The 25,018-nt window shown below is 38.6% G+C and overlaps 4 protein-coding genes across 9 annotated transcripts in view; 3 read left to right on the top strand and 1 right to left on the bottom strand.

The window, feature by feature from the left end:
• LOC103968942 (structural maintenance of chromosomes flexible hinge domain-containing protein GMI1) overlaps window positions 1-1,258 on the top strand; it is a 40,114-nt gene extending 38,856 nt beyond the window's left edge. For all 3 annotated transcript variants that reach the window (XM_065129655.1, XM_065129656.1, XM_065129654.1), the window contains one exon: window positions 87-1,258. The gene's annotated coding sequence lies outside the window, so the exon portion shown is untranslated. The remainder of the gene's footprint in view (window positions 1-86) is intronic.
• Window positions 1,259-1,519: 261 nt separating this feature from the next.
• On the top strand, window positions 1,520-5,902 carry LOC135625212 (E3 ubiquitin-protein ligase SINAT5-like). The gene is made up of 3 exons (XM_065129658.1): window positions 1,520-1,902; window positions 4,688-5,074; window positions 5,317-5,902. The coding sequence occupies exons 1-3, from the start codon at window positions 1,660-1,662 to the stop codon at window positions 5,677-5,679; spliced, it is 993 nt and encodes a 330-aa protein (XP_064985730.1). The 5' UTR covers window positions 1,520-1,659; the 3' UTR covers window positions 5,680-5,902.
• Window positions 5,903-8,188: 2,286 nt separating this feature from the next.
• LOC103968939 (putative ubiquitin-conjugating enzyme E2 38) lies at window positions 8,189-15,013 on the bottom strand. Of its 3 annotated transcripts, none has more exons than XM_009382305.3 (7): window positions 14,736-15,013; window positions 12,438-12,569; window positions 11,893-12,333; window positions 11,757-11,820; window positions 9,777-9,916; window positions 9,377-9,688; window positions 8,189-8,765 (listed from the first exon to the last, which is right to left on the bottom strand). In XM_009382305.3, exons 1-7 carry the CDS (start codon window positions 14,793-14,795, stop codon window positions 8,484-8,486), a joined length of 1,431 nt encoding a protein of 476 aa, XP_009380580.2. In that variant the 5' UTR covers window positions 14,796-15,013; the 3' UTR covers window positions 8,189-8,483. The 3 variants fall into 3 exon arrangements, with proteins under 3 accessions (XP_009380580.2, XP_009380581.2, XP_064985724.1); XM_009382306.3 differs by having other exon boundaries at window positions 11,757-11,817; XM_065129652.1 differs by lacking the exon at window positions 12,438-12,569.
• Window positions 15,014-18,047: 3,034 nt separating this feature from the next.
• Window positions 18,048-24,755, top strand: LOC103968938 (ABC transporter E family member 2). Of its 2 annotated transcripts, none has more exons than XM_009382304.3 (13): window positions 18,048-18,133; window positions 18,257-18,401; window positions 19,369-19,454; window positions 19,538-19,635; window positions 19,726-19,843; window positions 19,927-20,016; window positions 21,125-21,429; window positions 21,515-21,710; window positions 21,785-21,970; window positions 22,199-22,468; window positions 23,056-23,301; window positions 24,099-24,285; window positions 24,377-24,755. In XM_009382304.3, exons 2-12 carry the CDS (start codon window positions 18,299-18,301, stop codon window positions 24,216-24,218), a joined length of 1,818 nt encoding a protein of 605 aa, XP_009380579.1. In that variant the 5' UTR covers window positions 18,048-18,133; window positions 18,257-18,298; the 3' UTR covers window positions 24,219-24,285; window positions 24,377-24,755. The 2 variants fall into 2 exon arrangements, with proteins under 2 accessions (XP_009380579.1, XP_009380578.1); XM_009382303.3 differs by having other exon boundaries at window positions 24,099-24,297.
• The last annotated feature ends 263 nt before the right edge of the window (window positions 24,756-25,018 follow it).

Here is a 25,018-nt window from a genome sequence, read left to right as displayed (position 1 = left end):
ATGCTTATCATGAACAATTTGGTACTTTTAATTAGAATATTTTTATTGTTTTTGTTACCTTGACTGACATGAGTAAAACATTACAGGAGGCAGTCAGGCAGAGAAACAGATCTATTATTTTCAGAAAGCAGTAATTATTCTATAGTCTACTTCCCTTTTGTTTTACTTGAAAAATACAAGAGTTTCAACTGATGAGTTTTTTAAACTCGATCAAGTCTTCGAGGTAACTCAGATGACCCACCCCTGAATTGAGTTTTTGAGTATTGTTGTTAAATTCAGCAGTTGAGATTTTTTTTCTTTACTTGAGAATAAGGTATGCATCCAAGCTTATGATTTCATTTATCCTTATCATCCCTAGAATATGATTTACGTGACTGCTGTATGCTCATATAGTTAATTCACTTTTCAGTAAGTGCATGAGTTTTGGTACTTCCAAGCTCATTGATGTCATATGCATCGAAAGGGTAGCCGTAGTAGTTTAAGAGAACCATTGTTGCTCTTTTGATCTATAAGCTTAAAGCCACAAAAAGCCTTTTGTTCTGCTTAGCATATTTTTAATGAAGCCCTTGATCTTAAAGCTACGAAACTGTAATAACTGAATGTGGCACCCTAAGAGGATTGGCACTGCTTAGGGTATTTCTGTGTAGGCTTATTTGGTGCAAAGAAAGCAGAAAAATAACTACAATCTGTTAATGATGCTTGCCCACATAATAAGCAATCACAAGGACACACAGTTGTCCAACCATATTTGTTTGCATCTCACCATCTCATGTTCCTGAATCGCTTGAATGCTAGTTCTTGAACTCTTTTTGCTTCATGTTCTCTATGATGTAGCCGTTTACTGGTAACATCGAACTCGGCATATAAACCTTGTGGCAACTTTAGTGTGCAGAAATTTGTGTTGTCATGGAACAGAACAGATTGGCATCTGAACACACCCATCCTATCCCAACACACCCATCTTCTGTTGTGCAGTACGACTCTTGTCATCGAGATAGGCGGCGTATACTTGCAACGCCGTGACCAGGTGGTGCCGATCTACCACTGCACCGTCTTTTGCTCACCGCCGACATCTCTGATAACGAAGACTAACCTGTCCACCCGAAAAAGCGAACACCTAAGCCGGGACACGAACGCGGAAGGTCGTTCGAGAGTCGGTGTCTTGCGCAGTCCCTTTATACACGATAATAATAATAATAATAATAAGCATAATGATCATCTCAGTTTATATTAGCAAATAAAAAAGAATTATCTATATTATTCTTCTTTGTTAAACTGACTCAGTGTAAATGGCAAGACTGTTCTTTTAAGTGAAAACGAATATAAATAAAGCGAAAATTGGCACGGTGTGGTGTTTCGAGGGCGACACTGTGTTGACGTGAAATGCAGGCCAATGGCTTGATAAGTCTATTCATCCCACATTTGCGTTTCCTTTTTCTTTTTATTCTTGTGGAAAATTTGTAATTACTTTTGATTTATATTTAACGACCGGCGATCGATGCATCTGCAAGCAACGCCCCCAAAAGGAAAGAAGGGAAAAGCACTTACGTTGTGGTTTCCGCAGCTCCACTTCCCCAGACGACGAGAGAGAGAGAGAGAGAGAGTGAGAGAGAGGGAGAGGAGAGAGGGGAGAGGGCTTCTCCTTGCGTTGTTTGACCGATGGAATCGGAGAACATCGAGTGCGTCTCGGTGTCGGATGGGATGGTGGAAGAGGAGGAGGTCGCCCATGTTCCCCACCCCTTCTTGAAGCCTCGCGGCAACGGAAGCGGGACCGTCAGCGGCTGCGGCGGCGGCGTAGGAGGAGGGGGCGTTCCAGCGCCGGTGATCGGCCCTGTGGCTAGGGTGCATGAGTTACTGGAGTGCCCCGTCTGCACCAACTCGATGTACCCTCCGATCCATCAGGTTAGGTTTGCCCCTTTTGGAAATTGTTGTCGGATTTATTCGGAATTTAAGTGATTATTGGTATTAAGTTGTGATTGTTGGCTTCGATTGGTTCTTCTTTATCTTTTTCTTGTTTTGCTTCGGCTTGTCGGTCTGAATCTCCAACGGAATTGAAGAGTTTGTTGGCGTAAAGTTGCATTTAATTTCATTCTTGATGGTTAATGTGCGATCTTGCTTGTGCCTAATTTTTATCTTGTTCAAATTGTCGACGCAAAAGTGTTAAATACAGATCACAAACATCCTGTCTTTCCTTTTATTCGATTACTATTCTTCATGAAATCCTTCATTTGTTTTTATTTGTTCCCCTCAATCATCGAGAAAAATGATACGAAATTAGGGCCATTTCAGTTTTCTTTTTCTTTTCTTTTGTTACATGTAATTGTAGTATTCCATATTAGTTTCTGCTTAAGACCCATCTTGTCAGCTGGATCTTATGTGATTGCTGGTGCTGATAATGATATGGCTTATTATTTTATTGGAGTCGTGGATAATGACCTAAATCGTATTCGCATTATTGTATCCCCGTTTAGTCGAAGGTAAACCTGGAATTCCATTGTTTACAGATTATATGTTTTTCAAGCCAAATGGCCTTCTGAGCTTATGACAGACCTTCACTTTGTGAGAGAGAATCCTTCTTAGCTAGGCAGTGAACAACAATATAAAGGACTATGCTATGTTACGAGTTGGCAAATCTTACTCAAAACTCCAGTTCATGATGCCTTTTCCTTTACCTTACCTTGATTTAGCAGATGGGTTATTGGTTCAAGGCATTTTGAAGTCATTTTAGATTCTTGATTTGTTTTATTAGTTAACCTTTCTTCGGAACATGCTCAGTACTTATCAGTCCATGCCCCTGCTGTTCATGTTTGGTAATTTTTGTAGAGTAGTTGAACTTTCGATGAAGAGAAATACTTCCTTTTTCATTTGTTCACCTCATCCGATCAATGTTTGGTCTGCCCCTGGGGTATCTACAATTAGTAGAGATCCTTTCTTATTCCTAACTAATAACTTACACATTGTATTGAACTAATAAAGTTGGCTAATAAAGGGGTCTCGGTCACCAATATGATATGTTAATTTTTATTTTTATTTTTAATTTTTTTCAACCTCAAACTAAGGAAGATAAGGTGCCTGTAGTGTTTACAGTGTCCATCTAGTATGTGATTATGATCCTTGTAACCCTTTGGCTTTCCTTTTTTCTATGATCACATAATCAGAGATTAACGTGCATTAGCTTGCATTGTGCTGGGGGTTAATTAATCAGATTTCACTATTTCCAATCTAGAAAGAGCCTATGATGGACAGTTACTTGAACCCACCCTTCTAAGTTGATTGTTTTTACCCAGGTTATGTGGGTTAAGTTATTTTGACCAAGATATCATAACCCATTGTTAACTTGATGACAATTTTTGAGCTAGACCCTAACCAACAGTCTTTTCCTTTTTAACCCTGAAACGAAAGCTATGTCACTAGTATGTGATTATGGTCCTTGTAACCCTTTGGCTTTCCTTTTTTCTATGATCACATAATCAGAGATTAATGTGCATTAGCTAGCATTGGGCTGGGGGTTAAATAATCAGATTTCACTATTTCCAATCTAGAAAGAGCCTATGATGGACAGTTACTTGAACCCACCCTTCTAAGTTGATTGTTTTTACCCAGGTTGTGTGGGTTAAGTTATTTTGACCAAGATACCATAACCCATTGTTAACTTGATGACAATTTTTGAGCTAGACCCTAACCAACAGTCTTTTCCTGTTTAACCCTGAAACAAAAGCTATGTCACCGGTACAAGAAATAAAAAAGAGGATGTTTCTTTTTTTCTATTCGATTTGTTTCTGCTGATTAATCATCAATTTTGGTAGAACTTTTTATTTTATTAACAACGTTAACTCTTATGATAGGGCCCCCTATAATTCCATATTATATATTGTTTTGAACTCCAAAGTCCTAATTGGATGAATATAGACTTTTGACCACAAATGAATTTTGGTCAAGCATGTGAGAGAAATGGTGGGCCTCATGGAAGGCGAATTCATTTTGGAAACAAATACATACATTGGCCATCCTCTGAATGGAGACTGGTTGACCTTCCATCAGGCCCACCATGACAAAACAATATGAACTATTTGGTTGTTTAATCAATAATATTTTCTGTTCTTCTCAAGGGTCAAAGAGGTTAATCAAATGCTCTAAGCTTTGGGTGTGTGGTTCCATTGTGTTGTGCTTCTGTGATTTTTTTCACATTTTTCCCATTTTTCTTCATAATCCAATTTTGATCTGGATCATCTCCAGTTCAATCTTTGGTGAGATTGATTGTATAGGGCCTGTCCTTTGACCATATATTTTGCCAATATCTCTGTCCTTTGCTGCTGGCCAGCTGTGAAACCTTATGTCATTTATTGACTGTGTGCGTCCTTTTTAGACTTTCAAATGGCTTGAAATTTTCTCTGTTAATATCCAAAATGCATGATCTTTTTTGTTCTCAAATATGATGGAGGTTGATTATGATGCTTAAAAAGATGTCAATTACCAATAGAGACTTCTACTCAGGATGTTTATTATCTTCTGTCAAATTTTAATTTTTACTAGGTCACACTATAATTCATATGTCATGATTATTTTTCCCAACAGAGGCTTCTACTCAGGATGTTTATTATATCTGCTTTCAAATTTTAATTTTATATTAGATCACACTATAATTCATCTTTATTACCATGACTTACACTGATCAGAATTTTTGCAGTGCCACAATGGACACACTCTGTGTTCAACTTGTAAGTCCAGGGTGCATAATCGTTGCCCTACGTGTAGGCAAGAACTTGGGGATATCAGATGTTTGGCATTGGAGAAAGTGGCTGAGTCACTTGAGCTTCCTTGCCGATATTTGTCATTGGGATGCCCTGAAATTTTTCCATATTACAGCAAGCTCAAGCATGAAGCTCAATGCAATTTTAGGCCATACAACTGCCCCTATGCAGGTTCTGAATGCTCTGTTGTCGGCGATATTCCTTTCCTAGTTGCCCATTTAAGAGATGATCACAAGGTAGATATGCACATTGGTTCCACATTCAACCATAGATATGTAAAGTCAAATCCCAGAGAGGTTGAAAATGCTACCTGGATGTTGACTGTAAGTAAAACACTCCCAAGTTGACTGATCCTGATATTCACTTCTTTTCTAAAAGTATTTTGTGTATGTGATGTACTCTGCAAGAAAACTATGATGCAAGAAAATACTATTAAGATTATACAAGAGTATACTTTTGGTTTTGTTGTATACCCATTTGTTCTAATTTGGTGTCATATCATTTGTCTTTCATCCATGTTTCTACTATTTGCTTAATTCGGATCTCTCTCTTCTCTCCTCTGCAGGTGTTTCACTGTTTTGGGCAGTATTTCTGTTTGCACTTTGAGGCCTTTCAGCTGGGGATGGCTCCAGTGTACATGGCTTTCCTTCGTTTTATGGGCGATGAGAATGAAGCAAGGTACTATAGCTACAGCCTTGAAGTTGGTTCAAATGGCAGGAAATTAATATGGGAAGGTATCCCTCGGAGCATTCGTGATAGCCACCGAAAAGTCCGGGACAGCCACGATGGTCTCATAATCCAGAGAAACATGGCACTCTTCTTCTCTGGCGGAGATAGGAAGGAGCTGAAACTGCGAGTCACTGGTCGCATATGGAAGGAGCAGCAGAACCTTGATGCCGGAGTGTCTACCCCTAATCCCTGTAGCTGATGGTTAGCAAAAAAAAGAAAAAACACATGCTGCTGTTCGTGTTTGTACCGACTGGGTGTGTTTGCCACGATGTTGTTGTCCTCAGTTCTTGCCATCCGATGTATTTCCACCATTCGATTAAGTTGATGATAGGGAGAGGAAAATGTAAGAATAGCTGTGCATCCTGTTCCCGACTTACATCATGTTATTATGAGAAAGCAGGCATTTCTTTCATTATATTTAATTAATGATGTGGATCTCAGCTCTATATTTTGATATATTGGGTGCTTTAAATGCAGTGACGAACCTCCCAGCGAGTAGTGGAACAGCTGCATGTTACTGGTATGTCTTCTTACATTAAACTCGAGGTTGCATATTTATTTGCATCTATGGGGTCATCTTTCTTGAGGAAAATAATCCAATCGATGTGCATCACTGTATCACATGATTGATAAGCTTTTACCTCTTCCGCTGCAGTTTGAAACATTGTGTTCCACTAACCTCTACACGCCGAGGAAGACATCGCACTCCTCAAATCGGATGGGTGAGAAGTTTCGCTTGAATACTAGCGCGTTCTTTGCATCTCGACTATGCTTTTGAGCGAATCATGTAGAAAGAGGACTCGCTTCCAATTATATTGGGAGCATCAAAAGGATGGTGTTCTTTTGACTGGACAAGTTCTCTCTCTTCGTGGCTAGAAGATGTGTGGCTCGATTTCTCTTATCATCTTTGCTCTTTCGGTTAATGTGGTGGTAAGTACACGCGACCGGTACCCTTATGCCGCTGCACTCCCGTTTCCCCGCTCGACGTATGTTTCCCGTATCGGTCCAACAGAAAAAGCGCGATTCCCGTAGGCCCCCAAGCTGCCTGCCAAAAAGCCGCCTACAAACGGACAACCGCCAGCTGTCACCTTCTCGGTACTTACTTCCATGCCCACCATTGCGCACATATTAACGAGCCTACCCCCGGGATGGTTTTGAAAAGACGGTAATGCACCGTCCGATGCGTTAGACGCCGTCAAGGACTGACCGTCGATCTTGGAGCCTTCTGATCTCTGATCAAGGGACTCCCCCCCATGGCTCGCTTCTACTCCTTTTGTAGAGATCAAATACAGTTGGTGATCAAGGAAGGAGGAGGAGGAGGAGGAGGAGACAGAAGAGAAAGGGAAGGGAAAAGAAAGAAAGAGAGCGCTAACAGCATGTCGTGCTTTTCGCCAATTCTTGTTTAATTAATACTTACTACTCATGGTATTGTTTCCTTTCAGTTGATTTGCTTTTCTTCGAGACAATTTAGCAACAACTTTCTTTGTTTCTACAGGGGGAAGGAGAAAGAAGAGCCTTCCTTCTAAGGTCCTTTTTTATGAAGCCAGGAGGCTACAGCGGAGATCGTCGAGAAACAACAAGCTACATACATATACTGCAAGTAAAAGCTAAAGAAGCGATATTATTATTCCTCACTTCAAGCAAACAGCCATATCAATTCATCGACCCATAATCGACTTATATGAAGAGTCCTTTTTTGCCCATCAATCGCAAACCGTCATTTAAGCAAACACGCTACGGACACGAGAGTTCGGACTAAGGTAGGGCACGCACCGGGAGTCAATCGGACTCGTCCGTCAATTCGCGGTTGTAGAACTCGGTCCAGCCCCCATTGACATCGACATCGCCATCGAAATAGCCATCGAGATCCTCCTCGTCGTCGAAATCCTCGTCCTCCTCCTCCTTGTCGTCCTCCTCCTCCTCCTCCGCCTCGCTCGGGATGACCTCCCGGCGTCGGGCGTAGCCGCGGGAGGGCGCGTCAACGGGCGGCAGGAGGCGCACGATCGGGCGGTAGAAGTCGAGGGAGGAACCGAGGCGCCGGGAGAAGGCCGAGGAGGCGGCCCGGGCGAGGATCGGCGGCCGGGCGGACGCCGATGCCGCGAGCCTCCGCAGGGCGGTGGAGGCGATCGCCGCCGCTCGCTGCATGCTTGCTCTACCTTTCCGCGAGACGAGGGGTGGAATGGAGGCTGCTAGGGTTTTTGGGTGGAAGCTTCTCGTTAGGGTTTACGAGCCGGCTTTATAGATGCTGGGGCGTCTGACTAAACCCATAACGCGGACACGTCCCACGTCACCAGTGCGGTACAATAAAATAACTGTTGGTGAGGAAACCAGCACAAATTCTCAGCTGCTGGCTACTTTTCCGCACCAGTAATCTTCAATTGCACCTTAAATTAGAATGCTCTGCAATTAGATTTTTCATAAAGAGAAAGTTTGAAGAGGACTCAGCACTCGAAATGTACAAGTATTATTCAAGTAACAAACAGAAAATATTAGGAATGCAAACGATCGTAGTTCTCAACAGGGTTTTCCGGTGCAAGAAACAGGCACTGACGTGTGAGGGATCTCATTGTATATGACTGCAAAGTGAGAAGCAACATCATGGATAACACTATTCATGACTTGCAAGGATCAATTCCGAGACAAATAGTTAACCATACGTATATACATTCGACAGGAAGATAAATGTACTTTTAACTAAAATTTCACTGTCGGAGAAACTCTGTGTAATCCGTGTGTAAATTTATTTGGAAAGAAGCTTCAAAAGATGTGAACAAGGTGTGTTCCTTGGGAAAGCCGTTAGAGAATGAATGTACACCTTTGCAATTGGTCCAGTCCCTCTAGCATCCATCCTCCAAGAAGGCTTTCTCAGCCCAGAATTATCTACAGACCCTAAATCCAAAGATGCCAAGCCTTACAAGTCACCAAGCTTATTTCTAAAGAAACTAAACTTTCTAGGAAAAAAATGTCTCATCAAGCTAACGAAAATGGAGTTTAGCTCGAGCCTCATTGCAATGACAGAGCAGCGGCTGCTCCGGCTTTAACTTTCTGATTAAGAAATTCATCACAATCAGCTCCTTTAACAGAGAACTCCATCAAAAGTTCCTCAAAGAGCTGCTTTAGCGAGGATCTGAAACTAATTGACAGCCTCTCGTCACTTCTGTCAACATCCTGCACCTGCTCCCAGATGACGGACCCAACCGGAGCACCTGACATGTAAGCTCGACATGCCGCAAGAATGGTGTGCCCTTTGTTGCAGAAATGTCCAGCAACAAATTCTGCAAAATGCTGCAAAATAGAGGGGGGGGGGGAAAGAAGTTTATATTTAAGAAGGGTGGAAAGAGATACAAGACATGAATATGATACAATATGGACAAGCTGGCCTAACAGAAGTAGGAATGACATGGCATAGAAACAGCAGCCACTACAAATATTACTATTACTCACATTATAGACAATCTATGATGTCTCATATATGAAAATTGTAAGAAGTAAAACAACTATATATATATGGATTATTAAACATTCACAAAAGTACTTCAATTACATTTGCAATATAGATTAAAAGAGTAAGCCAAAATCCCAAATCACATGGATGATGCCAAATTGACCTTTAAAGTCTTGTGAAGATTGATACAAGCATCCTACATGTGTATCAAATGATATGCTCTGAGCCAACAGACAAGTGCCCAGAGGCATCCAATGAGTGTCAATGTCTAACACGAACGTGATGTGGACATGATAAGCATTTTGAAAGGTCAATGCTTAAAGGGTGGTAATGGTTCAAGAAATTTTCTGTGATCATTAAGATAGTAAGACATAAGAAGCAAAAGTACATGCGAAAGAGCTTAAACACTATGCATAGGCGTTGGTGATTCAGATGATCAACATGTGCTTACTTTTGGAGGTCCTCGTAACGAGTACAGCATTGTCCTGCAAGATAGCAGGAAAATGTCCTCATTGTAGGCCAAGGATTTCACATGGCCCTCAGCCGTGTTTGCTGTCAACTCAAATCCAGGCTCATTGAAGTAGGGCTTTTCATTTAGAATAAGAGCTTGAATGGAGACCAAGACCTGCAGCATAGTTGATTCTGATGGATTCCACCTTTCACAACCTTTCCCATACCAAGTGTTGAGAAGGCTAAGGCAGACCTTTCCATCTTTATACAAGTTTGGATTAAGGCAAAGTCCATGAGAGTGGTAATGAAGTACCTGAAAGATTTGAGGAAAAACCACTGTTATGTACTAATATTTAAGAACATCACAAAAAGGAATTGAGATAACTCAGATGCTGATATACCGGAGGTTCCTGTGGAAATTTCGGAGGAAACTGAGCATCAAAGAAGAATAGGCCATCATGGTATGGAGTTCCAGCCGGTCCTACTATAACAGCTCTAAGTAGATCCATTCTGTCCTCATATACTCGTACAAGTATAGTATCTAGGGAGAGTAAATGGAAATAGCTCAGATAAGATCATCAGAAAGTGTTGTCACATAAAATTCTCATAGTAACTAGGGGACACAACCAAAGTGTTGAATGAAGAGTTTGGATATTGCAAAGAGCATAGGATGTCAAAGTTTACAAATCACAACGCACACCAGTGCATTCATGGAAAAATGAGATATTAAGCACATTGTCAAATTCAGGATAGCTTGTATACAGATGTACTCTATGCCAAGGTTCGTTGTACCATGGCATAACGCTTGGTACAGATGGTACATACTGGTCTAGCAAGGGACCGGTATGGATAGTACATACCGGTTTGTTGATATGCCCCACTGTGCCATATATTAGTACGTTGGTACGTACCGTACCAATGGCCGATCAGTACACCAGTATGGACCGGTAAAACGAACCATACTCTCTGCTACAAGCTAAAATAAAAGCTGGATGCCAAAAATAATAGAAGAACTGTCAATGGAAAAGTCAAATTCAACCTTCAGGAAACAGCTTTCATCTGATGATCAACAATACAAGGTAAAAGATAGAAGACTAGTGGCCATGAGAAAAGAGATGATCTTCACGATGAAAGTAAAAAGCACCCAAAGAAACGAATAATATTATTTAAAAGGAGCTACAGCACCAAACTGTTATTTTGTTATGAATTAGAGCACCAAACTGTTATTTTGTTATGAATTAGTCCTGGCAACTACTAGACAAGCAACAGTACTAAAGGATGGACATAAGAATAGAATGGAATTAGTTGACGGAAGAGAAGTAGATGAGCAAGAAAAGTAGTAGTAGCCAGCTGGGTCGGCAAGGGAAGCTGTGTCTTTACTTCACCTCTCTCGTCCCAAACTGGAGATCAAACAAGGGATGAAACAAGGGATTCCACTCAAAAGTAAGTATCAGCAGAAGCCACAGGTAGATCAAGATTATTAACGAAAGCTAACATGTGAGTTAAGACTATTCCTCGTTGCCTATTCAAGGAAAATATAAGAGAAGCAGTTGTCAGCCTTTCTGACCAGGTTTTCAGGGGTACAAACAATTCCCACTGATATCAAAAAGTGACCCAGATTGCAGACCACATTAGGAAATGAACATTATAAATGATATTGCAGAATATAAATAATGGAAGGGATGCCTTGCAAGACTTTTTGCTAACTCCCTGGTTAGACCACCAAAGAAAAAGAGAACCGAAAAGAATAAAAAATGGAAAATGAAAAAAAATTATGAAAGGCTTTCTTTCCTCTTCTTTCCTATTTGTTACAAAATTGATGAATGTATGTTTGAAGTTAATTCGGTTTTGAGTACGAAGCACAATAAGTAAATTTACAGATACTATAAAATGAGTCAAATAACACACTAGTAAAGGTGGCTTTCTTTTCTTCATTTTTGTTCCCCTACTACAATAGGCCTTTTTTGCACAGAAATCCTTCTATTTGCAAGGTAAAACTACATGCATAAAGCCTCCTTAGACCCCATATTTGTGGGATACTTGTGCACTTGGGGAGAGAAGTAGCATTTACTAGTGTGCATGTGGTATTCAAATTAAGAAAGAATTTTCCTTGTTTATGCTTCAACATTGGCCTTTTTTTAATTTTCCAATTACAAAAATTGAGAACATCTCTTCCAAAAAATCACGAATTCATCTATAGAGCCATATGAAAGAAGAGTTCAAATTACATTTCACGCTTTAGAAAAAAAGCAAGATAATTACAGTAAGTATTATCAAAATCTTATAAATGTGAAGAAAGCCTTACATCACCATTGGAGAAATCAAGAAAAAAGATGAGAAAATCAATAAAATTGCTACACTTTGAACAAATATGATCTCACCTGGTAGATTCTTTTCTAACAATTTCCACTCTTTCTGAATTTTCTTCATCCAATCTTTTGCCTGCTGATGTTAGCATGCCAACATAAGAATATTTTGGCAAAAAGATTATAGGACTTTTGGAAATACTCAGCTTACCATTACTGATGAATATGTTTTAGCAAAATGATGATCTGAGAAATCTTGAACAATGTTAAATTGCTTAAATGAATTGAATTTTATATCAGTCTCTTGCTTAGAATTACTTGAACTTTTAGGTGCCGAGTTATCCAACCATGGTACGGTAGCCTCTACCCCAGGTGGTAGGTCCAAATCATCAAATTGAGCAGCCAATTTGAACCCGTAATCAATTTTGTCATCTTCTTCAAGGTAAAATTCATATCCTTCATCTTCATTATAGTTGTAGTCCTCTTCTTCATCATAGACATTCTCGTCTTTGTTGCAATTATTCTCCTCGTCATCGTTATAATAGTTGCAATCTTGCAAGTATACTTCTGAACTTTTGGAAGTACTTGCAGAAGCATCATTTTGCAAGCCATAATATGCAATGGAACCTAAAATATTGTTGGATGATACAACCTACAGAAGTGTGTCAAGAGTCAATATATGGAGATAAATCCATTATAATAACAATTCCAAAATCAAAATCATAAATAAATTTGCAAAAACTGCTCAGACTTTACTTGTTTTTGCTTCCCATCCTCATCATATATGACTGTTTCCCTGGCTTCACAACCCAGGGTGCTTTCACATATGATCTCAGTGGAACTTGGATCAACATCTCTATGAATTTGACTTGACCCCTCGAGATTAACCTAGAATGTAACAATGGGTTCTAGTTTAGTGATCATTTACCATTAAGTCAATTCAAGAATCTGTCAGACTACAGCAAAAAGACCGTCAGAAGGAAATACAGGAATGGTGGAACTTGACTACATGTACTGAACAAATTTAGAAAACTGGACAAAATTGATATAATGACTCAAATTTCATGCCAATCCTTCATGAAATACCTAAATTTGAGCTAGTATATATAAAATCTAATTCTCCTTGGAACACAACATTAGCTAAGCTTTCTAATAGTCTACAAGCTAGCACATGAAAACATTATTTAAAACAACTCCTTCAAATTCAACTAATTGAACAATTGAATAAGTGAAAGGAAAATATGCACGGCCTAATAAGTCAATTTCAGCAGGAAAGTATCTAAAATTGATCTTGAGTCACATCGAAACTAATGAAACTATGTACATCTTTTTAGTATAGACCAAAGATCCTAACATGAATGGAACTAAAAAAGAATGACAGAAAAGAGCACTTCTACGGTGGTGTAACGATTGTAAGCGCCCCTTAAGTATTGTGATGCCTATATAAATCGATCATGCTTTAAGTCTCAGAAACTCGCAATTAGAAAGACATACACGTATTAAGATAGGCCTCATTTTTACATTAAAAAAGTTTATTCCACATGGAATAAGTCAGAGGTAAAACAAGATTTTATGATAACATATGAAGAGATTGATAAGGAGGCTTAGGAAACGAAAGTGAACCATATGAGGCGGCAATAGAGAAAAACAACACTTGGAGATGCTGCAGATGAACATTTGAACTAAGCAAAGTTGCAAATGAGCAAACTTTGGAATTCAAACACATCCTTGCTTGAAAACAAAAAACATGTCTAGATCACAATGTCTAAATATGTTGGTACTTGTTTATGTGTATATGTCAGCAGACAAACTCTTCTGTTATGCTACGCTATGGTGCTTGTGGTTGACAAACTTCTGTTGATCAAGATAAAAATTATGATATTGATTGTGAACTACTAGTGGCATTCAATGACTCCATCAAAAATATGTTTGGCAGACCAAATGTGAAGCAGGAATTGGATATCCTTGGAAGATCCAACTTCAAGTTGCTTGGCTCATAGGAATTAGATTGACCATCACTTCTATTAATGATTTCAGATCATAAAAAGCTGCCAAGATCAACTATGTGTCATGCTTTGACCAGCAAGGTGCAAGTATCAGTTACCTGCCAATCACCAAAGGCAATAACTAGTCAATGACTGATGACCATCCAGAAATGATCGACCGACAATCAAAAATGTAGTTGATGATTGATTGGAGACCAACATCAATGCCAGCAATCAGTAATCATGGGCCGACCACTTGTAACCATATACCCATAACCGGTAACCATTCCCTGATATGACATGATCAATGAGCGAGAGTGATAGCAACCAATGACCAGCCATTGATTAAAAGCATTGGACAAGGATTTGTAGTTGATCAATGATATACCAACACAGAGAAATTTTTTTCAATTAAACAATAAAACTTAAAGTCACCTTCTGGTCATACATTGTTTACTTAAGCTAAATCGCATACATTGAGGAAGATCATACTCCTATTTAGAAGAAATATGTGAGACACAAGAATTTTCCCAAAATCAAAACCTTCACATTCACTCCACCAATATCTGTTATCCTTTCATTATCCTCAAACAAAAAGATACTTTTTAGGTGGTTACATATCTTTGGGAGTCTCCTAGTAACAATTGTCACAAAGACTGAGATTTAAACTCTATAATTAGACATGGAGGAGTTTGAGACCCCCTCTAATTACTGAATAGATTAAGTAATCGAACCACCACTACCTCTAATCCACCTATGCAAACCGTCCTGATATTTTACCCGTACAAGCATAAAATCCTATGTTGGCCCTTGAATTGGTAAGACCAAGAAGACACAGGTGACCCAAATCAAACGTCCACCAATCTAATTAAATTGGTTACGTAGACATCCGAAAACTCACTCCATCGCATATCTTGAAAGAGGCACTAAAGAATCCTAAGATTCTCGCTTGTTCGCGATTGAACTCGCCATAATATCGCATCTTGGGAAGTCGACGTCTCGTACGCGATGTCATCAGTACGACAGAAGAAGAAAGCCGCAAACTCTCAAGAAAATAGATCAACAATACCTGGAAGCGTTGACGCTTAATGCCTGACGAGCTCGATCCCGTAGGCGAAGATACCTCCATGGGATCAAAGAGTCGATCGCGAGACGGCGGAAGAGGTAAAACGCGACACGTGCGGCGAAGACCCGAGGAGCACCACCGGGACACGCCACCGCGAGGGGGAGGGGCCGATCGGGCGCTTCCGTCGGCACCGAGAGCCGGTGAGGGTTTCGAGAGGACGAGCGAGCGAATGGGAGAAGCAACAGCGAGAGTGGGAGAAGACTATTAATTTTGGTTGGATGTTCCTCAAAACCACCTCTTCGACCCTTCCCTTTTATACGTGCGACGCTTGCGAATCGACATGGTTCCATGCGGGTCCCACAGCCTCAAGGTACACTCACCGGGTGTAAATCTAAGTAGTCAATGCGTATTATGAAAAGCAGGCAACACGTTTGCCGTTGATTTGGTTCGTCATATTTAAGGATCAGCTGTCCATGACAAAACACCAAACATTTAATTAGACTGTCTTGTCCACGATAAAATTACACGTTTCGAAAAAATATACGATGAAAGGCTAAATTCTGCAATTCATCGTGCATCCGATCACAGGGTCCCGGTGCCGGGAGTTGTTTTCCCACGAAGATAAGGGGTGGAATGCTCGTTCCATTGACATGTGACCCGGTATTACGTCCAAATTACGTATTTAGCCCGATGAGGTCGAGGCCGGAGACTTCGCCGTCAACGGCGACGGGGAACTGTTTGCACGTCACTGTCACTCTTTTCTTCTCGTCCCTAAAAAAGCCAAAGGCTACAAACTGGATGAGTTTTCTGGAAATTACAGGGTTACTTTTGGCAAATCACGTCATTGACATCAAATTAGCCGAATAATGCCTATTTTAGACCCAAATTATGATCTAATCGATTGGCTTTTCATACATATGAGAGGTAAGAGACGGCAAAGTACAATTAATCATGTGTTCATATGTGCTAATCCAACCGTTCTAACGGGTAAGAGTGCATCGAGTACCACAATAACTCATCTGACTTGCCGATTTGGGTTGTGTTCCTTTGTTATTATCTTATAATTCATATATATATATATATATATATATATATATATATATAGAGAGAGAGAGAGAGAGAGAGAGAGAGAGAGAGAGGGGTATACTTCCTGATATCTATGAAAGGAATCAATCAATGAAACAATAATCTTTTACTATAAATCAAATAAATAAATAAATAAATATTATGGGTATATTTTACTATAAATCAAATAAATAAATAAATAAAGATAAAATAAAAGAAAAGAAAATAATCTTTCTCGTCATTCTCCTTTCTTCCTCTTCATTTTTACTCCTGACAAATATGTATTAGTTCAATTAGATTATCAAAACAAGTTCGATACTTTTAAACAATGATCCTTGTTTTAGACACATATAACTTAGATTTTTAATTTTTTTCATATGAGTTTTGAATCAATATTGATTGTGTTAGAGTCATAATTATATATAACTCGATTAATAATTTAGCTTAAGGAATACAATACAATTTTCTAAGATCATGCTAGACAATAAATCGTCTCTCTTAACATTCAACCTTTAGTTACTCTTAACAATTAACCTAATGTTTCACTGTTTTTATTCGTTCCTTCGAACATGAACACAAACAAAAGAAAACAGTTAATCATATCCAAAAATATTAGAAACATAAATCAATTAAAGTACTAAGACATTATGAGATATGATAAACAATACAGAAAGTAACAACGTTAACATAATACTATTAATTCATTATCACTTAGGTAATGACATGGTGTCACGGATTTAGTTGATTTTGTCTAAGTCATGCGGCACCCTTGCGTGTTTGTCCACAAAGATTGGCCCCCCTGAAACCGTCTATGGTCCCTTATAACTTACAAAAAAGAAAACGAGTTAGAGAAAACATCTCACTCGGGATCTACAAACAATAATTTCAGTAAACTTCATAGCAAATGCAAATTACAAATATATTTAACAAGCTCTGAACGGTCGCATAATAAAGGATCCAAAATGGTCTACTACAGACTATTTAGAGTTTATAAATTCTATTTGTAATTTGCATTGACTATAAAGTGTTTGTTGAAATCATTACTTATGGATCCCTAGTGAGACGTTTTCTCTAACACGTTTTTTCTTTTGTAGGTCATAAGAGATTATAAGATGTTTGGAGAGGTTGACCTTTGTGGACAGATACGTAAGGATGCCGCACGACTTAGGTAAAATCAACTAAGTCCGTGACAATGGTCAAAAGAGCATACACCCTTCCCTTGTTGTCATCAGTAGGAGTACAATCCATCGACACCTACCCAACTCAATCTCCACGAGGGTTGCACGAATTCGTCATAGAATGTATTAATCTATGGTGGCATGGCCCATCCCCTATTTTTTCCATTCCTTGGGCCATCTATCGTGAGCAACATAACCCCACCAAACCATAGTTTCGAAAAGGCCCGCACACCCAGCAACAAAAGGTGTTAATTCCATATGGCATGGCCCAATTTTTCTTCCCTCTCTTTTCGGATGCCTAACGTAGGAGGTCATTCTTGTTTGTCCTAAACATGCCCTGACCCTGAGAAACAAGACCTCCATTGTCATCCTTCCATGATGCTACCCATCGAGAGGTGCGCCCACCAACCATAGACATTAATAAACCCTGGGACGATATAAGAGGCATTCCTACTCACCATTTATCTCACGCCATCGATGGCTCAAGTATAAAAGTTAATCTTAAATGCTCAAAGGAGACAGCTAAACTATTTCTCATTTCTCTATTAACTTAATCATCGGAGGGGGTCGGCTCAAGAACATCCCCTTAATACTGATCACTTGTATAGGCACTTCAGCAAAACAAAAGTGCACCTCGGAACGATACGAGATACACCTCGATAAACAAGCAAAACATCATGATCATACCAACTAGGTCTACCCCCACTCAGATCGCTCTCATAAGTAAATGAGGTTGACTTTATCTCACACGATTTATGGCTTAGGAGGATTTGTTGCTAATGTTATTTAATAACGATGTAATTTTATGCCAAGATTGGGTGTTGCAATTGCACGTGGGACTACTTTAGAATTTGGGACATCATTATATATTTATATTTTTTTGTTTAAATTCTTTAGATCTCTCAATAAAACCTTCTATTTTGTACTTTGAATTATATTCACTACAACAATAAATTTTAAAATAATAGAAAAAAATTATAAATACTACGATATTTTTATTTTTATTTCCTGGGCTTTCTTAACGGGTTTGATTTTGAGAGCCGAGTCCGGATCCGGCACAAAAGATCCGTTTCTTCTCCGCCCCCGTGACGTTCCGCCTTTTATATGCCTCGATTAGGGATTCATTCCTCCTTTTGCGAGGCCTGGCGGCAAGAGGTGGTGCGTCTCCCATTCCTTCCCCTCTCTTCCGTCTCCATCGATATTTGGTTTTGGTAGCGCCAGGGTTCGTGGATTCGGTGGTTCTCCATAATTTCTTAACTCGTTTCTTTTCTCATGGATCAGGGGTCAATTCAGGGTCGACGCTAGGCTCTCGTCCTCTCCAACATGGCGGATCGGCTGACCCGTATCGCTATCGTTAGCTCCGACCGATGCAAGCCGAAGAAGTGCCGCCAAGAGTGCAAGAAGAGCTGCCCCGTCGTGAAAACAGGTACTCCGATCCGTTTTTCCGCCTCTAGATAAAGCAATCTGTTCCTCAAGTTCGGAAATCTGATAGTGAACTACCGATTTTTAATGGGTTCTGAACTAAATTCTGATTCAGGAAGGGTTATTTATTTATTTAATCCTTTATTTTTCGTGTTAAATGTTACACACCTTCCAATTTTTTGGCCGGAATGCAGTTGCCTAACCAAAATTATTTCACAGTGGTGTCACTTGTAAGTCTTGTTTCGGAAATCCGGTAGGTTATAATAGAAAGGAAGTTTTACCATTTGCTCCCAATTTATCTCTAGACCATTGCCCTTCATGATTCCATTTAAGAACCAAGTTTAACATTGGCTATAGTTGCTGAAGCTTCTAGCTTTTAAGGGGCTTAACCAATATGTAATTTATTTGTCTGGTCTTCTTTGTCGATCTTATGATTACCTCCCTTAATGGGTAAAGTTGCAGCAGTGTAAGCCAGATCAAGAACTTCATGGATTTCTTTAGGTTATTAGTGGAGGAAATTGTAGGATTATCCTCCTGGTTTCTTGCTCAGTGCAGTGTTAGGATGCAATAAATGGGCTGAATAGTGTGAAACTTGTTTCTTATTTATCATTTGTAGACCAGTGACTTCTGTAATTGTTTATTACAAAGCTAGTGGTCATGAATTTGGTAAGCCATGTAAATTGCAAGAACATTTTCTACGAGTTACTGATTTGAATAATAGTATCATTAGATGAGATGCCTTCATCTATTTTGTCGTATTGGTATCTAGTTCCACACAAAGTCCCCACTGGGCTAACTATTTAGTCTTCTAACAATGCAAATTCAAAAGTTCTATTGTTGCTGCTCACACTTGCCATTTCATTTTTTATTGTAAATTACCAATGTTTTCATAACTTAGCCTTCATACTGTTTTACCAACATCTATTTTCATGGGAGTCTCATTGGTTTTTTTTTTTTTTTGCTCCTGACAGGAAAGCTTTGCATAGAAGTAACCCCTGCCTCAAAACTTGCTTTCATTTCTGAGGAGTTATGCATTGGATGTGGTATATGTGTCAAGGTATATCTTTTCTTTGGTTTTTATTATTTATTTTAGGTGTTTGAGCATCTTAATCTTTATCTGGATTTGTTGTTTGGTTGTAGAAATGTCCATTTGAGGCCATTCAGATCATCAATCTACCGAAGGACTTGGACAAAGATACAACTCACCGTTATGGACCAAATACATTTAAATTGCACAGGTTGGCAAGAAAAAAACAGAAAAGATGCTATTCTTATTTGATTTCCCCCCCTCCAAATGTAGTGTTTTTAAAATTATGTTGTTTATACAGATTGCCAGTTCCAAGACCCGGACAAGTTCTGGGCCTGGTTGGTACAAATGGTATTGGAAAGTCCACTGCGCTTAAAGTGTTGGCTGGGAAGTTAAAGCCCAACTTGGGTCGATTCAATGTAATACCTGATGAAGAATCTTTTCTCTAGTTGTTTCTGAACTATGTTGCCTGTTGTTTCTGAAAAACTTTTTCTCTTTGCAGAATCCTCCTGATTGGCAGGAGATCTTGACATATTTCCGTGGCTCTGAGCTTCAGAATTATTTTACTCGTATACTGGAGGACAATCTAAAGGTGGTTAGAAGTGTGTTTTTGAATTAATATATGTTGTACACTTTCTTTTTAATGCAAATATTCTGCTTTTGTTTCTTTAATTGTAGCTTGCTGTGGTAGCAGAACTTCAATCATGATTCCAGTCATAACTCTTTCAGATGGTTGCTTCCATTTTTTTCTTTTCCATTTCTTGTTGAGACATGATCTGACCATTATATCTGTTTTGAGAACTTTTACTCTTGGACCATGGCTAGAATAATGATCATATGGAAGATAATCTTGTTACATTTTGGTTTGCAAAGAAACTAAATTGGGTTATGTTTCTTATATCTCTGATGATTTTCTATCAAATGTTTGCTGTTTGCAACTGTTGAACTTATTTATCAGTTGTAGTTTGATCTGCATGATGCAGCCTTTATCTTGTATTAAAACTTTTAATGTCTTTGTACTGTTTTCAGTTTATTTCCTTGTATGTAGCTATTTATATGTGCTTGAGCCATGTAGAAATATCCTTGATCCAATAGTATATATAAATACTAATTTGTAATTGATGGACAATTATCATGACATATGGAGGAACATATTGTTCTTATTATTTGTTTTTAAATCATGATTAAAGTTGTGAAAATATATTTAGATGTGGTGTTTTTTTAGACTGGTATATAGAAAAAAAGATAAATATAGGGGGCTACTTGGTGGTGTGCTTGGCATATAAGCATCCATGATGTGAATCTAAATGAATACTGGTATCAGTCATACACAATGAGTGGGGGTTCAAAGTTAAATGAGATGCTGTATGTAATCCTTGTTCTATTCATTTTTCTTAAATCATGGGGCTTACGGGCATCTGAATATTTGAGGTGCAGATTGGTTGTAATCGTTCATAGCCTCATCCGGATATATTAAATTAATTTTGCAAGTTTCAAAATAAACAGGGAAGGAACAAGTCTGCATATTGGTTTTGCTTACACAAAATTTTGTCTCATAAGTCGTACCTATTGGTATGACATTATTTCGGCAATGGTAGCTGTAGTGATATTTGTGTTGTATCACTTTGTCATTATGGTTAATGTCATAGGATTCCTCACCTTCCTTTTCATATTTTTGCTAACTTTCTAGTATAATTCAGGCAATCATCAAGCCACAGTATGTTGATCACATTCCAAAAGCTGTTCAAGGGAATGTGGGACAGGTTCTTGATCAAAAGGATGAGAGGGAGAAGAAGGCACAACTATGTGCTGACTTAGAATTAAATCAAGTTATTGATCGAAATGTGGGGGATTTATCTGGTGGAGAGTTGCAAAGATTTGCTATTGCTGTGGTTGCTATACAAAATGCAGAGATTTATATGTTCGATGAACCGTCAAGTTATCTTGATGTGAAACAGCGGCTCAAAGCAGCACAAGTTGTCCGTTCCCTGCTCAGACCTAACAGGTATTTTGATCTCCCGATTCAGTAAGCTGTTTTTATTTCTGTGGGGTGTTTAACATCTTGTACACTCTCATTTCTCCTTGCTCAGCTATGTGATTGTTGTGGAGCATGACCTCAGTGTACTGGACTATTTGTCCGATTTCATTTGTTGCTTATATGGGAAGCCAGGAGCTTATGGAGTTGTTACATTGCCTTTCTCTGTACGTGAAGGAATAAACATTTTTTTGGCTGGTTTTGTTCCTACAGAAAATTTGCGGTTTCGAGATGAGTCACTTATGTTTAAGGTAGGACCTCATGTTCTTGTAGACATCTGCTGAAATATTTTTCTATTGTTATCTTATATTGTTGGATTTTACAGGTTGCTGAGACTCCTCAAGAAAGTGCTGAGGAGATTCAGACTTATCAACGCTATAGATATCCGACTATGAGTAAAACCCAAGGGAATTTCAAGCTTAAAGTGATAGAGGGTGAATTTACTGATTCTCAAATCATTGTAATGCTGGGTGAGAATGGGACCGGGAAGACAACATTTATTAGAATGCTGGTAACAACCTTTTATTTCTGTTTTCTTTCTTGCATGCCTGGTTATCTTGACCATCCATTTCCGTTGAGACTAGATATCAATTATTGTGTTTAAATACATCCATTCCCAATCCAGTGAGGGGTACTGACTAGGATGTACACATTTATTTTATTGAAAAATCTATCCTAAGATGGCTGTCAACCTGAATTTCATTTTGATTATCTGATTTATGCCTTTGACAAATTTCAGGCAGGATTGCTGAAGCCTGATACGGTGGAAGATTCTGATGTTGAGATGCCTGAATTTAATGTTTCATATAAGCCTCAGAAAATTAGTCCAAAGTTTCAATATACAGTGAGACACTTGCTGCATCTAAAAATTCGAGATTCATATATGCATCCACAATTTGTGACTGATGTTATGAAACCATTGCAAATTGAGCAATTAATGGACCAAGAAGTTGTGAATCTTTCTGGTGGAGAACTGCAACGGGTAGCATTGTGTTTGTGTCTTGGGAAGGTTGGTATTTCCATAGCTTATTTGCTCTACAAATTATATTGTGTAAAATGTAAGTAACCTAGGTGGTTTTGTTCTTGCAATTGAGTAGCAAGAGTTCTAAGCTTATGAATAATTAAAAGTTGAATCTCAGTGATCCTGCATAAGAATTTCACTTAGTGACGATTTTTTTCGTTTCATCTGACCATAATGTGAAAAGTCCTTTTTGTTGATTGATCTCAATTAGCTTATGAATAATTAAAAGTTGAATCTCAGTGATCCTACATAAGAATTTCACTTAGTGATGATTTTTTTCGTTTCATCTGACCATAATGTGAATAGTCCTTTTTGTTGATTAGGACTGTGTGCTGCGACAGCTGCTTGATGTCTAAGCAAATAGATGCTTCTATTATTGGTAATGGTTGCATCCAGATTTTCTGTAGATTTTTTGTTAAGTTCCCAACGATCTTTGCCTAGTTGTGATCTGCTGATTAGTGAAAAGTCTTGTGTCTTAACATGCAAATGCTTTTTTCTCTTTTGGGAATGCTCTTGATGGTGAATTTTCCATCTCTGATCCTGTTTTGTCATACTGATTCATGTTATTTGGTCAGCCGGCAGACATTTATCTGATAGATGAACCAAGTGCTTATCTAGATTCAGAGCAGCGTATTGTTGCCTCAAAGGTGATAAAAAGATTTATCCTTCATGCGAAGAAAACTGCCTTTGTTGTTGAACATGATTTCATCATGGCGACCTACCTGGCTGATAAAGTGATTGTGTACGAGGGGAAGCCCTCTGTGGATTGCATTGCTAATGCACCTCAGTCTTTGGTATCCGGCATGAACCTGTTCTTATCTGTAAGTGGCAAAACTGTTATCTGTTACTTTCGTTTTCTTAAGAAAAGAGAATGAATAAGTGTATTTTTTTTTTTTATATGTCATCTTATCTGGCATGAACCTGTTCTTATCTGTAAGTGGCAATACTTTTATCTGTTACTTTCATCTTCTTAAGAAAAGAGAACGAATAAGTGTATATTTTTCTATATATCTTAATGGGCTAGGTTCAGATGCAGTTTACTGGTCATATTTCTAATAATTTTCCCTGACTTTTTTTCCTTGAGACATATTTTTATAAGGTAATGGTTTTTGAAACTCTTAGACTTGTGGTATTTTGTTGGAAAACACTAATCTTGTTGAATCTGGGAATTGAGAGATTTTAAAAGTGAATAAGATGAAAGTACAGCTTTCGTGGGAGTGGGATGTTAGTTAGGGGCCACTCTGAACTAAAATTGTGAAACATGATGAACTAACTCTTCCTTTGTTGCTGCTGTTAGTGATAGTCTGATCCCTGAAGGAGGATGTATCCAAGTGGGAATGTAGGAACGTATATCAGATTCTTTTGTCATTTGATATACGTTAGGTAATAGTTGCAATGCTGATTCTGACACTGGAGTCCCGAATATGATTATTTTTTTTCCAAACATAAATATCGGAGTTGGACAAAATAGATTATTTTGGTCTTACTATAATTGTTTTCGAATAAGGAACTTGTTGAACACAGCATCTTCAATGTTTTTTGTATTTCTTTGTTTCTCTCTCTTAATTAATCCTCTTTTGCTGAAGAAGAATGAATGTTGTGTTTGTCTTCTTTGCAGCATCTTGATATCACTTTCAGACGAGATCCAACTAATTACAGGCCCAGGATAAACAAGTTGGATTCTACCAAAGATCGGGAACAGAAATCTGCAGGATCTTATTATTATCTTGATGATTGATATAAAATTATGTTGTGTTATACTCAGGTTTCTACGGCCTTGTGTGACGATGGATGAGTGTTATTTGGCAAGTAGTAAAGTATGTGGAAGCATGAATCTTAGTGTCTATACACACTCCTGTTACCATGCTGATCTTTCCCTGCTACATTGCCTTGCAGGCTTCTTTTCATGTTTCTTTGTTGGATCCCGAAGATGAAAATGTGGGGCAAGGAGTCGAATCCATGAAGGCAACAGAAATTACCATTCATGGCCCCCTTGTTTCGACCTGTTAGTCCATGATTGCTTCTTCAGTTGCCACTTACAGAATTACTTTAGACTTTGCTTCCCTCGTCACTGGGAGCCTATTTTTGAATAACAAAAATCAGTTGTATTTTGATAGTAATTTACTTTTTTGATTGTTGTTGTTGGTATACTGATGTCACCCAGTGATCCTTTTCCTTAAACATCATTTGGTGTATACGACATGTTAAAGGTATATTTTCTTGTATCGAGCAATATCTGTCGGGGTCAATACACGAGGAGAAAAATTCCATATCATGTTTGATCTGTTGTTGCTGTGCTCTACTATTAGTGTCTTTCTTTTGGCATTATGTGTCGATGTTGAGCTTTGTGGATATAAGCTATGAGTGCATAATTGCACGTTTTAGGTTCCCATGTTCCAGCGGCAATGGTCATAAGGCCATTGCTACAATAGCAGAGAGACCTTAATCCTAATCTTGGGACAGTCTCTTACAAATCTATATTTCTTTAGTGATCTTGTCATTTTATTATTTTCATTAAATATTCGTTGGGTCTTCCCT

The sequence above is a fragment of the Musa acuminata genome, chromosome BXJ2-10 (assembly GCF_036884655.1).
Source record: "Musa acuminata AAA Group cultivar baxijiao chromosome BXJ2-10, Cavendish_Baxijiao_AAA, whole genome shotgun sequence".
In the NCBI taxonomy this organism is placed as follows: Eukaryota; Viridiplantae; Streptophyta; class Magnoliopsida; order Zingiberales; family Musaceae; genus Musa; species Musa acuminata.
Note: the sequence above shows the minus strand (reverse complement) of the source record. Positions and strands in the feature narration are given on the sequence as shown.